General features: G+C 32.6%; 1 protein-coding gene across 4 annotated transcripts in view; it reads right to left on the bottom strand.

Moving 5' to 3' along the window:
• The window catches only part of BRWD3 (bromodomain and WD repeat domain containing 3), a 120,347-nt gene that overhangs the window by 17,907 nt on the left and 88,439 nt on the right, over positions 1–14,001 (bottom strand). For all 4 annotated transcript variants that reach the window (XM_032474383.1, XM_032474384.1, XM_032474382.1 and 1 more), the window contains exons 24-33: positions 13,722–13,835; positions 10,341–10,448; positions 8,575–8,699; positions 7,694–7,776; positions 6,426–6,537; positions 4,678–4,739; positions 4,408–4,563; positions 3,644–3,764; positions 2,505–2,630; positions 2,338–2,416 (exon numbers count right to left, since the gene is read on the bottom strand). In XM_032474383.1, coding sequence (XP_032330274.1) covers positions 2,338–2,416; positions 2,505–2,630; positions 3,644–3,764; positions 4,408–4,563; positions 4,678–4,739; positions 6,426–6,537; positions 7,694–7,776; positions 8,575–8,699; positions 10,341–10,448; positions 13,722–13,835 — 1,086 coding nt within the window. The remainder of the gene's footprint in view (positions 1–2,337; positions 2,417–2,504; positions 2,631–3,643; positions 3,765–4,407; positions 4,564–4,677; positions 4,740–6,425; positions 6,538–7,693; positions 7,777–8,574; positions 8,700–10,340; positions 10,449–13,721; positions 13,836–14,001) is intronic.

Below are 14,001 nucleotides of genomic sequence, written 5' to 3'. Positions count from 1 at the left end.
AGTGAATGGGAGAAAATATTTGCAAATCATATATTTGATAAGGGGTTGATATCCAAAATATATAAACAACTTGATAGCAAAAGAACAAATAATCTGATTAAAAAATGGGCAGAGAAACTGAATAGACATTTTTTTCCAAAGGAGACATCTAAATGAAAATATGCTCAACATCATCAATTATCAGTGGAAAGCAAATGAAAACCACAATGAGGTATCACTTCACATCTGTTAGAATGGTTATTATCAAAAAGACAAAGAAATAAAAATTATTGTATACTCTTGATGGAAAAATTGGTACAATCACTATGTTAAACAGTATGGACATTTCTCAAAAAATTAAAAATAGAACTACCATATGTTCCAGCAATCCCACATCTAGGTATACATTCAAAGGAAATAAAAACAAGAGATCAAAGATATAAAGTTACACTTCCAAGTTCACTGCAGCATAATTCACAACAGCCAAGACATGGAAACAATCTAAGTGTCTGTCAGTAGATGAATGGATAAAGATGATGTGGTATACATATACACAATGGAGTATTATTCAGCCTTGAGAAAGAAGGTAATTCTGTCATTTGTGACAACACAGATGGACCCTGAGGGCATTATGCTAAGTTAAATAAGCCAGACAAAGAAATAGAAAAATTGTATGGTATCACTTATATGTAGAATCTTAAAAAAAAAAAAAGTCAAACTCATAGAAACAAGACAGAAAAGTGGTTGGGTGGTGAACTGGATGGTGGGAGAAAACACAGAAAGGATGGCAAAAGGGTACAAACTTTCAGCTATAAGATGAATAAGGTCTGAGGATTTAAGGATCTAATGTAAAACATGGTGACTATAGTTGATAACACTGTATTATATAACTGAACTTTGCTAAAAGAGTAGAACTTAAATGTTCTCAGAGACAGAGAGAGAGACAGAGAGAAAGAGAAAAAGAAAATAAAGTTGTCAAATTACATTTTATTTTAATTTTCTATTCTAATTCATGTAGTAGTACTCTGAGGAGAAATTCTTACTATATAAAATCCTGAGTCAAAAGGCATTTATATGAAATGTCAGAGAAAATATCAGAAATAAGAACGATAATTTTTTCATTAATATCAGGAGGAGAATATCTAATTGGCATATAAGAGTTTTCCTTAATATATAAATAACATTTAACTTCAATAATGTAACATTTTATAGTCAAAAACATTTTCATGAAAGTAAAAAGCAACACTGGAGATTTATCATTGTGAATTAACAGTGCAGAAAATACAAACATGCAAAATACCACTGTACAATAGCCACTGCAATAAAATCTAGCATAGCTGAATCACTCATCCATGGGATGAATTTTTTCCCATTAAGGATTTTTGAATTATTATTTTCCATTATTGTTTCAGCCTCTTGGTTTCTGCTTCTATCATAGCCTCTAGTTAAAAATAGCTTAATGTAAATTAGGGACATGACTGGGTGGGGAAATCAGGTATGTCAGAGGGTAAGCTGACAATACTAATTCCATTTTAATCAAGAAAAATTGGTTTAGGGGGAGGGTATAACTCAGTGGTAGAGTGTGTGCTTAGCACATATGAGGTCCAGGGTTCAGTCCACAGTACCTCTGCTAAAAGTAAATAAATAAACCTAATTACCTACTTCCCGCACACACACACAAAAAAGAAAAACTGGTTAATGTTTGCAAATTTCCATAAAGGAAATCAAATAGCAATTCCATGAAACTACTAAAACTGAAGACTTTAAAACCTGAAATTTGAAAACACTTTTATATTTTATATATACTGTGTAGAAAATAAATCCCTACTAAAATTTCCTTCAATGAACCATTCTTTTAAAATACTATTTAGTGCTTTGTCCTGTTTTCAAGGGCTAGAAAATTAAGTGTTGATTTCTCATCACTGAAATCCACTGTGTAAAAAGAATGACTGGTCACCTCTCTCTGACTAAACACTACAGCACTACTACATTTTTGGTATATACTATCTAATTACAGGTTAAGGAGTTTAATACAAAAAGATGCAGGTATTCAGCCAGCTTTTTTTAAAATTGAAGTATAGTCAGTTTACAATTAAACAGTATTTTTTGGGAGGGAGGTAATTTGGTAATTAATTAGGTTGTTTGTTTGTTTATTTATTAAATGGAGGTTCCAGGGATTGAATCCAGGAACTCATGCATGCTAAGAACGTACTCTACTACTGAACTATTACCCGCCCCCCCAGCCAGCTTTTAGAAAGCAGTTTCACTGTTCATAACCAGTTATAACACTTACATACTTACTTTATTTTAAATAACAGAAAAGGAATTCATTCTTACTACTCATGCTGTAATTCTTACCTCCTCTGCATCAGTACTATTTAGTTCTTCTGCTTTAATTTTATTGTAAGTATCCAGTATATCAGTACAGCTTTGATCCCTAAGAAACAAGATAAGTTGAAATACATTTCAATACATTTAAAAAAAATCAGAAGTCAGCCTTTTCGGAAGACAAAACTGCTTCTTACCCAATAAATCGAAGTAAGACATCAGTTACAGTTTTGGCTGCTTTAACTATAGGACTGTCTGGCTCATTGAAAGTCCTAGCATTATGCTCAATGTAGCGTACTTCCCACATTAATGCTGATATTCTCCTATGAACAAAAAAAATGCCCTGTTATTCTTGATTGATATATTTACAGTCTATTCTATGATTAGACAACGTAGAACAAGTAGATATTTAATCATGATATGTCAAAGGTGTTCGAATATATGTATGTGACTCAATATATGTGTGTGACTAATATCTACTAATAAAGGTATATAGTTACAGTATCTGAAGCACAGGCAAGAGTTTAAAACCACTCGGCTATAAACTTGGGTATTAAAACTTGGAAAAGAACTGACCCACAACATTATGGGTAAACAATGATTTGACCAAGTACAAAGAAACAAAAGCATTCAGTGCTTTGATAAAGTCAAAAGAATGTTTAGTTTCAGAGAAGAGGAAAAAGAGAACCAGACTTAGAAAAGGAAAGATTTTTATCTAGTTACTTTTATGACATATATTACTGAATTACATTAAAAGTAATGTTATAACATACACCCAAACAGTTATATTTACAACCAATTCATGGAATAACTGTAATTAGACACAGTAGACTCTGGGGTGAGAAAGGTATCAAAATTTGCCCTCCACTACCCTCCCATAATCACCCCACTCACGACCAACACCAAAGAAAAAATAACTTGGCTTTTTCTACACAAATTTCTTTCAGGGCTAGTAATTAAATGTAAGTAACTGCTGTCTAATTCCCCAACAGGGGATTTAAACATGCTCCAAGTCTCTGGAGCACTGTAATCATGATGAATCCACAAACCACTTAATCTGCATTTAATAAAACAAAATTAACTGTCGGTTTTGTTTCATATGTGATTGGGCTACTCATAATTTCCTCTCTGTCCATACTCTTTCTTACCCTAGAAGATTGAGAATTTATTGAATTAAGAGGAATTAGTGTTCCAAATTTTCAGAAGAAATTTTGGAGTGGGTCGTTTGAATGGTTATTTTAAATGGAAACACAGATCTCAGTGTATCATTATGCAAAAAGGAAAGCAAAAGACACAAAGCTGTAAGCTTTATAGTAAATGATAAAACTAAACAGACCTGTAAAAGCGATTTTCAAGTCTCCGCCTGATGGTGTTGAGGTCAGTTGGATAAGCAACTACAGTACAGTACAAGGGATAGGCACTGAGATCCACTGGAACAGCAAAAGGACTGGCAAAATCTATAATATTTCCAAAATCAAAAAAGGTAGTTATAAAAAAAAGTAGTTATAAAGAACAGTAATATTTCATGTTAACAGATAAAAACACATATAAACAAGCAGGGTAGGCAATATAATACTACATTTCTAAAATTATAATATTCAATTATGCAAATATGAGACCAATACTATTATAATATTTTTATTTGGACATAATATCTATGAATCATGCATTATACACTGGCCCTAATCAGATAAAATGAGGCAAAATTAAAGGAAAATTGTGTTTAACTTCAAATTTTTGTCTTTTCTGGATAAATGTCAAATGTCTCAAGTGATATGTTTCAGAAAATATAACTTGTCACAGAGTAAAATATATTACTCTACCCACTGTCTTTGTCAAACAACCCATCCAAAGTCAGGCTCAAGGAATAGCTAGAGAGCCAAAATGACCCAAGAAAGTAAAAGACATCTATAGCCCAGAACTGAAAAGGTTTGCCAGGCATTACTTTGGCCAAGCATAAAAAAATGTTAGTATTAAAACTAGAATCAATGTGTCTCTTTAGTTAAAAATATACAGTAAAAAAATGCATTTCCTTTTATAGAACTTAAAATTCTGCTGGTTTTCATTATTCCTTTCCATCTTCTTTCACATTCACCATACCCAGGGAAAGAAGGTGGTTGATGCCCTGAATAACCCGTTCACACTCCTCATCTCTGGAATGAGCCCCCCATTCTCCTTCTTGGGGTTTGTAGAGCAAAGCAGTCAGTTCCTCCTGGGACACAGGAACACCTGCACCAACTTCATCTGGAAATGCAGCTATGCATAAGATGAAAAATCATAAATGATTAGTTTCCAATATCAAGCTACTGCCATTTTTCTTTTAGAGAAATAGTTAATTTTTAAAAGCATTAAAAAAAAAAGCATATTTACTTCCTTCTGGAATTGGCTCCATATCCCAGGGGCTCATCTTTTCTCTCTCGTTATTGTCCCAGCTATTAAAAATAATGATACAAATGAAATTCACGTAACACTTTTACATACTAGCATAATTTGCATGACTTCTTGGGGGTGAAATCTGGAAAGGGGCAACACAGTTTCCTTGAAGTACAACTTTGCTTATATAAAGATATTAATAAATCTCTAATAGAGAAAACATGGTTCACCAATATGAAACTTAGCTGTAAGTTGACTCTTAGCTCTGTTTGGCTTTAAAAAAAAATTCCAAACAAGCTTACATTCAATGTTAAGCCAAGGTACAGAATAAAAAGATCTCTTTGGAAAAAGGTCAAATTAATAGATCACTTTCTGTTAGATAATCTACTTCATTCTAACTGGTTAAGTATTATAGCATCTCCAAAATTTTATTATTCCATGTTGATCTGCAATATGGAGACTAAGTCAATCTACACAGAATAAACATTTCTTCTATCATTCTTTTTTTTAATTTTTAAACATTTTTTATTGATTTATAATCATTTTACAATGTTGTATCAAATTCCAGCATAGAGCACAATTTTTCAGTTATACATGAACATATATATATTCATTGTCACATTTTTTTCTCTGTGAGCTACCATAAGTCTTGTATATATTTCCCTGTGCTATACAGTATAGTCTTGTTTATCTTCTACATTTTGAAATCCCAGTCTATCCCTTCCTACCCTTCACCCCCTTGGCAACCACAAGTTTGTATTCTATGAGTCTGTTTCTGTTTTGTATTTATGTTTTGTTTTCCACATATGAAGATGTGGTATATTTATACAATGGAATACTATTCAGCCATAAAAACCGATAACATAACGCCATTTGCAGCAACATGGATGTTCCTGGAGAATGTCATTCTAAGTGAAGTAAGCGAGAAAGAGAAAGAAAAATACCATATGAGATCTTCTATCATTCTTGAGTAGAAAGCTTCGTTTACTAGGGATCTTACAACTCTGATATTTCATGAAGAAGAAAGTCAATGTAGACAAATAGTATGTCCAAACATAATGCAGTCACCTCTGCCTAGAATTCATACCATTAAATAAAAGACTATTATAACAATTACTTTAAACATTGAATTAATTTGCATTCTTCATGAAATAACAGTTGTAATTCTTTTTTTTAAATTGAAGTATAGTGGTTGACAATATCTTGGGTATACAGCAAAATGATTTAGTTTTATATATATATGTCTATATATACATAGACATACATATTCTTTTTCACATTCTTTTCCATTATAGGTTATTACAAGATACTGAATATAGTTCCCTGTGCTATACAGTAGGTTCTTGTCATTTATCTATTTTATATATAGTAGTGTATATCTGGTAATCCGAAATTCCTAATTTATCCCTCCCCCACCTTTCCCCTTTGGTAACCATAAGTTTGTTTTCTATGTCTATGAGTAATAGCTGCCAATCTTGTCTAAAATAGAAACATTTAAGAGAAAATACAGGAATAAAGTAGGCAGAAATTAAGTCTTCAGTTGCTGCTTTGTTTTAGAATGCATATTGGATCAAAAGTTTTATCACCAAATTCCTACCTTAGAGAAACTATGATTACTTCCTTACAGGTATAGGTCTTGTAAGACTAAGTAAGTTAGTAAAAAAGTATTACTTCTGGTAGAGTTTATACAGTCTGTATAGTTCTAAAGTATTATATCAGGTATAAAAGACCATAATAGTACTTACTGAACACTGTAACATTGGAAAGAACTATCAGGATACTCTGGTTGAAAAGGCTGCTGACTCTCCACAGTCCCAAACCACCAGGCGTCATCTATTATACTGCGGAATCTATCACCTACAATGTTTTTAGAAACCTTTTTAAAAGAGAGCTCTTGAGAGTAATAGCTCTGTTCCCACTCTAAACTACCCTTTGTTGAATACAGAAGTAGCATTGTATCTAGCATTATTAGAAGTTTCAATCTGAGTTTTCCAAATAAGTGAACTTTACATTTCACCCTCTTTAAAGATTTTGATTCCCAAGTGCTAGCAATCATTTTGAAATAAATCACATATGTATAGATATATCTTCTTAAATAAATGTTACCACATATAAATTTTATCAAGTACTTGGGATCACCATTAGGCGTACTGCTTTTTGTACTGCACGTATGATACTATAGTTGTTTCTTATATTTTGTTTCACCTTTTTGTTGTTAAAAATCTCTTCATACTAGTTTTCTGCCTCTGATGGCTAAGAAATACAAAACTAACTATTGTGGACAATAATGATTCTTCCATGTAAGAAAGAAGAATTTAAAAGTAATTATAGTAGACAATAACAGGATTTACTCTATGTTAGGTACCACTTTAAGTGCTTTCTATAGATTAACTCATTTATTGCTCACATCAACCTTATAGGTATGTTCTGATGTGATTCCCATTTTACAGATAATCAAATTGAGGGGCAGAGACGTTAAACTCTTGCTCAAGATTATACAGGTAGTAAAAGGGGAAGTAATAGAAAGGGAGAGAAAGAGAGGGGTAGAGAACAAAAGGAAGAAATGAGGAGAGAGGGAGAGAAGAGGGTAGACGGGTAGGTAAAAAGAAGCAGAAGGAGACAGAGAAAGAGAGGGAGGGAGGGAGGAGGAGGGAGAGAGAGAGAGAGAGACAGAGAGAGAGAAAGAGAGAGAGAGAAAAGAGAGAGAAAACCACAAACAGTAAAGGTCGATTAAGAGCCCAAGTACTCAATTTTAGGGCAATTGACAATTGAAGATTTTCTTTTAAATTCAGTTTTGTATTCTAATAGAGTAGGCATTGACAGAAAAGGTTTTATGTCACACACAATGTGCATAAAACCACCTAAACATAACTGAAAAGAAAATTTTAATTTTTCTAATTTTGGCTAGTTTATTCAGGCTACATGTTAAACTGGTTTCTTTCTGTTAAATCAGAGTTAAAAAGTTACTTACTCTACTTCAATAGTAATTATTAAGTGGGAATTCTATACTTACCAATCTGCCAGTTCCTTTCTTTGGCTTCATTATAAAACTGATGTAGCACAAGGAAGTCAATGACATCTGGCATGTCATGATACCTGTAGACAAAACAAAGCACACGTGAATCAGTATAGAGACATAAAAGTATGTATTACTTTCTAAATATCCAGGAATATATGTTTAAATGGGAAGCCACTAAGCAAAATGTTGCAAATCTCAAGGTCGCAACAAATGCCTTTACTTAATTAAACTCCACCTGTTTTGATGTCTTTGGCAGTGACCTGCCTACTGCTGTATCACTTTATAATATAAAGATGCCAATGGAGGTACTTAAAGCTAAAGATAAGGTATTTTATACTAAGGATTTTCAAAGAAAATTAGGAATTGAGGTTCTTTCACCTTCTTAGACTTCAAGCTCAACTTTAAGAAATGTGGCATTGACTATATTAACAGAAATAAATGCAACTTACACATTTCAAATACACTTATAAAGGTTTTTCTTTTATAACTCACAACAACCCTGAAGAACATATAAACACTTCTGTTTTACAGATGAAGGTATAAACTGAAAGAGGTTAAGTAAAGCTCATAGAGATATATACACACATAAAACCATACACACTAACAGCTATATATAAATGCAAACAAAAAAAAAATGTTGTCTGCTATTCCAGTTCTATAAGGATCAAGTCATTAGCCACTGTAGTTGCTGACCTATAGCACACCCTGAAAAGAATTCAGGGTGAAGCATTCTGTGTTTTGGATATATGGGCCCTTAGATAGTTAAGATGCATACCTAAGGAAGAATTTCAATGACCCCAGATTCTTGCATCTTCCCATACACACACACACACAAACACATACACACACACACACAACCAGAGATAGATACTCACTTAATGGAAAAAGATTCTCCAGTCATTTTGCCTGAAATGGGGTCCAGAAATGCAAGCTTCAAGCAGCATAGTGTAGGTGGTCCAACCTCATATTTGATTCCTACAATCTTAACAAACTCTTGTTCCTAATCATGGGGATACCAATAAATTATTAATTTCAATATAAATAACTGCTTAACATTTGCATATTATTTCATTATTATTTAAACAATTTAAAAATTATCTGAATACCCACCAAATTCAAGGCACTCCACTAAGTGTTAAAGGTAGTAAGACATGGCTCTTGACCACTTAATAGCAGTTTGTAATTTAGTGCAAGGCTCCAAACCAAGCATAAGCAGCAGATCCCCTTTGGAACCTTTTTTAAAGTCACGTTCCTAAACCCTATTACCATAGAATTAAGTTCACTATGTCTTCAGTAAAGCTCAGTCATATATTTTTTGAAAAAACTCCACAGCTTTTTATCTGGGGAGTTAAGAATCACTCTGCTGGTTAAGAATCACTCCTTTAGAAGAAATACAGTTTGTAAGTAAGCAGATGGACATGTATGTATATGCCTGGGGAAAGGACATATATTTGAATGCCTACAATAATATTTTATAATACCATCCTTATGTACTGTTAATTTTTTTTCTTTTTTTTTCTATACACTGTTATTAGTTACACTTAATAGATGACAAAACTGAGCCTCATGGGTACAGTGATCTGCTTAAAGTTATACACTAGTATATAGCAGAGATGGGATTGAAATTCAGGTTTTATTCCAAAGTCCAGGCTCTTATACCACACATTTGCTGCCTCCTACAATTTCCTAGAACCACAGGGTTAGAATTTAAAATACAAAATCATATGGTTTATTCATTCCTCTGATTCTTAAAAACAACAACAATAAAAGCAATTTTCAGCTGATTCAGAATAGATGGTTGCATCCTTTATTTCCCAAGAAATGACTATGTAAAGCTCACTTGATAAGATTATTTTAACATCTTACAACCTTAATATCATTTTATGTGTCTAAATCTTTATTTCAGTAAATATACACATTCTCTCTTATATACTTCCTGCTAAGCATCATTATACAAGACCATTCATTTACCTGGAAAACCATCATAAAATTGTCCTTTAGTCTCTTATTCTCCAAGTCAAAAAAAAAAAAAAAACCCAAAAGAACAAAACACATGTAAACCTAAATAAAATGTAACCCTGTTTCCTTGTATTCATATATGTATATATGAATGAATGAATATGTGTTTATAGTAAGGAAATCCTTCTCTAAAAATATACACTTCTATTTTACTCAAAACATGTAGCTACATAGGTACTATATCAAAAAGATGAGACATAAAGCACCACAAAGTCATGAGTTTCTTAGGATTTGTATTTACTACATCCTAAAGCTGCCAGAATCTTGTGGGTGTGTGTGGTCCACACACGTAGTCACAGTTTATGGAGCTTGCAAAATGTATAAAGCTGCTGAAGAAAATATCCACACCATGGAACTATTTCTTTGTTTCAATTATAGTGATATACACTAGAGGACTTGAAACTTGAAGGAAATTAGGTCAAATAATCAAGACAATAGCCATACAAATTTCAGGAAACATAAAGTGTGATCCATAACACTCAGCTATACAAGAGTATGGTACATCACCTTATCTCGGACAATCAACAATGAAATATGGACGAAACTGAGAACAAGCCTATAGGCAAATAAGTTAATTCCCATGATACTTCACTTGCATGGCTTGTTAATTTGGCAAACTTACCCTGAGATCCATTTTATTCCATGGCTGTTTTTGTAAATTAACACTGTATATTTTTGATTTTCTTACAGCCCGTACATAAGCTTCATGTCCTTGCCTAAAATAAATAAGCTAAAAAAAACCACATGAGGTATTAAACAGCAGCATTCTATTTGACAACTCTCTACATCCCAAAATATTCCTACAAATGTCTTCTTCTGTTTATAAAAAACAGTTATAATTATGAAAAAATGTATACAACAAAGGTACTTGTCATCATCAGATAATGTTCATTCAGTACTCATGCCTATGTAGTCCTGCACTAAGCACTGTATAATAAAAGCACACACAGTCCGTTTTGTCCCTAGCACCTTCACAAATTTCTCAAGACCCAGACTAATTACAAATGTACACAAAATGGTCATATTTTAAAGTAATATATTTCAAACTGTAATTGACATTCTGAAATATCAACATTTTAATAGCCTATGCATTATATACAATGTATATATATGTATATGTATATATATTTCTAACCACAGGCTACAAAATACAGTAACTTCCAGTCAAATTAAAATTTTTTTGCGACAATTAACATCAGAACTGGCATGGTGTGGATGGAAAATGAATCCTAGTGCTTGGTAAAATCCTTTACCTCCTTAAGACAACATTCACCACTATATTCTGATTCATTAAAAAAAAGTTTCTCTCCCACAATATTTTTTTTTTCATCTTCACACCATACTGATAGGTTTAAATCACCTACCAACCACAAAAATCTTAGTTTCCCCTAAAGCTCAGAATACATTTCCAGGTTAGTGCCAACCCTGGATATGGCTGATTGTCCCAAACATGTACCCACTAGGGTGGAACAATGCCAGTGTGAATGTCCTTGCAGTAATGTTCCCTAAATATCCCTGGGGGCACTCTGTGCCTGGGAAGCTAAAGATAAGCTTGCCAGTAGAATATGTTAAGTAATTCTGCCCTTCTTGTACATGTAGGTACTTCCAAACAGCAGGCCTACTTTGTAAGAGTTCTTTCTCTCTGCTTCCTTGATTTATTATTAATCCAAATGCCCCACAGACAGTACACAAAGAAAACTTTGGGGACAAGGAGGAAGTCAGGAGACCTGACTGCTGTTGGTGCTACCCTTATAGGCCATGTGACTCTGGTTTTCCACATGCTCACCTGTAAAATGAAGAGGAAACTCTGCTGGCAGAGGTGTTTTAAAGATTAACAACAGTAAGGAGGGACAGAGAAACTAGCATGCATCTAAGTGCCCTACAAATATCCATTGATTTAACCCTTTCCAGAACACTATAGAGGTCAATACCTCTATCCTCAATTTACAGTTGAGGAAACTAGGGCACAGAGAAGTTAAGTAATTTGTCAAAATCTTATGTTCTCCACAATAATTTTAAAGTGGTAGCAGAGATAAATAAATGGAAGAGTGTAACATAAAAATACCATACTATGAGATTTTAAAAATACACTGACATATTCTACCTATCAACACTGTCTAAGGCAGAATTTCTAATAGCTAAAAAATAAGAAAAAATAATAAGCTTTAAATATTAGTATATAAATATAACTATAGGGATAAAAAATAAGTATGCTATTCAGATATCTTTATTATATATTTATTCCTATAATCAACAAATGTTGATCAAGTATGTATGTATAAGGTATTGGATGCTGTGCTAACACGTCAAAATAAAATCCTTTCCCTCAAGGATATGGACAGAAATGTAGATATATGAGCATAATACAAGGCAGAATGTAATATGTATCATAAGAGAAAAATGATTTAGATGGGGAAGCTCATGAAGGAATGGCAGGCAAATGGGAAATAGAGATAACATGCAGGTAAAGTTGGCATTGAAGTTAAACCTTGAAGAATGAACACTGCAAGAGGCAATGACCTATGCGCAGGGGTATTCCAAGCAAAATAACAGGGACTTAACACTTTGAGTAAAAAGTAATATAGTCATTAAGATATTGATTATACAAAAAGTATATTTCTGACTTTGAGTTCTTTAAAAACATTCTTTAATTCATGTATTTCACTGTCTGATTCACTTAATATACCTTTTCCATTATCTGAACAACTGTCATTACCTAACACACATTAGTCTTAAAGCATATAAGCATGCACTGTGTTTAACAAAATAGAGGAAAAGGTAAATATGGTCCTATAGAATAGAAGAGTCTCATCAGATCATAGAGTATACAGATCCTTATTCTGTTCTAAGATTAATTCAAAATTATTTCTCCTAAGCCTCCATTAAAACAGGCAATAAATATAAGAAATAGTGATTTTGGATGTGTCCCCAAAAAAGCTCTTTTAAAAAAGTTTCTTTATACTGCATTCATTCAGAACATGTTTTATTAAAATAACCACACAAACAAGCATTGCTCAAAAGTCCAATACTTATACAACACATTTAGGGAAGGAAACATTTTAATATTAAAAGATAATCACTGGGACATTGTGCTGTTCACCAAAGATTGACACATTGTAATTGACTGTACTTCAATTAAAAAAAAGATAATCAGCAAATAGTAGCTTATTCATAAGGTTACTTGGTAGCTATCTCTGGTACAAAGCATATATAAAAGGAAATTATAGAAAAGTTTGGTGAAAACTTTATTGATCCCAAGACTTTTAGAACCATTTCCAAGGTTTTGTTCCTTCTTTTATTATAATGATAATATTATATTTCTATTATCAGTCTTAAGTTGAAAATTGTGCATAAGCATTTAATCACTCAAAAATGAATGATTAATCAATGTATCAGAGACTATACAAGCCAACTAGGGCTCAAATACTACAATACTGCCATAATTTTCATAAGGAAATAAAATAAAAATTTTTCACTGTATAGAATTTAAATCAATTTTTGACTGACCAATCATAAATATGGCTATGTTACTCAATCATACATTCAGTAGATAGGCCTTGTTTGTGAAATGACATTCCCTTAAGCACTGAAAGAGGTAATCATTCTCTAGAATATTTTCTATCAGGTTGAGCGTAGGCTGCTTCTTTTTTCTTTTTTTTTTTTCTTAAACAGTATTAGGACTTGAATTAGGACTCAAACTAGTACTCAGTTCTACTAAGTGGCAATTAAGATAAAAATAAAGATAATTATTTCATGACTTTACAAGCCAATAATCTCAGTGTTTATTGATCATCTACTATACTGAAGACTATGTCAGGCCCTACAAATGACACAAAATTAATAAGATTCAGTCACTGTCTATAAGAAATATATAATTGAGCAGCATAGTTAAAATAGTATACATATAACTATACAAGAATTGAGAATATAAATGCCCTAAAACTGGTTAAAGTGAGAGCTTTTGAGGTTCCAACAGAAAAACATTATAACAGGTAACAATTACCTCATCTCCCATCTGTGGGACAAATGGGGAACGTCGTGGTATGGTATCCAAGATCCACTGAGGGGCAAACCATTCTTCATTGGGCTCACCTGCCATAGAAACCAGTCCTCCTTTCTAAAATATAGTTCACAAATATATAAACTATAAATATATGAACAGTAGTATGAAACATAGCAGGCAGAGAATATTTAAAACATCAGGTTATAATAAGACTTAAAATATACAAATTTTAGACATTTGCTTTTACCAATTAATCACGTACAATTTTTGTACCAATAGA

The sequence above is a fragment of the Camelus ferus genome, chromosome X (genome assembly GCF_009834535.1).
Source record: "Camelus ferus isolate YT-003-E chromosome X, BCGSAC_Cfer_1.0, whole genome shotgun sequence".
NCBI classification, from domain to species: domain Eukaryota; kingdom Metazoa; phylum Chordata; class Mammalia; order Artiodactyla; family Camelidae; genus Camelus; species Camelus ferus.
The sequence above is the reverse complement of the archived record's forward strand: the minus strand, read 5'-3'. Positions and strand labels throughout refer to the sequence as shown.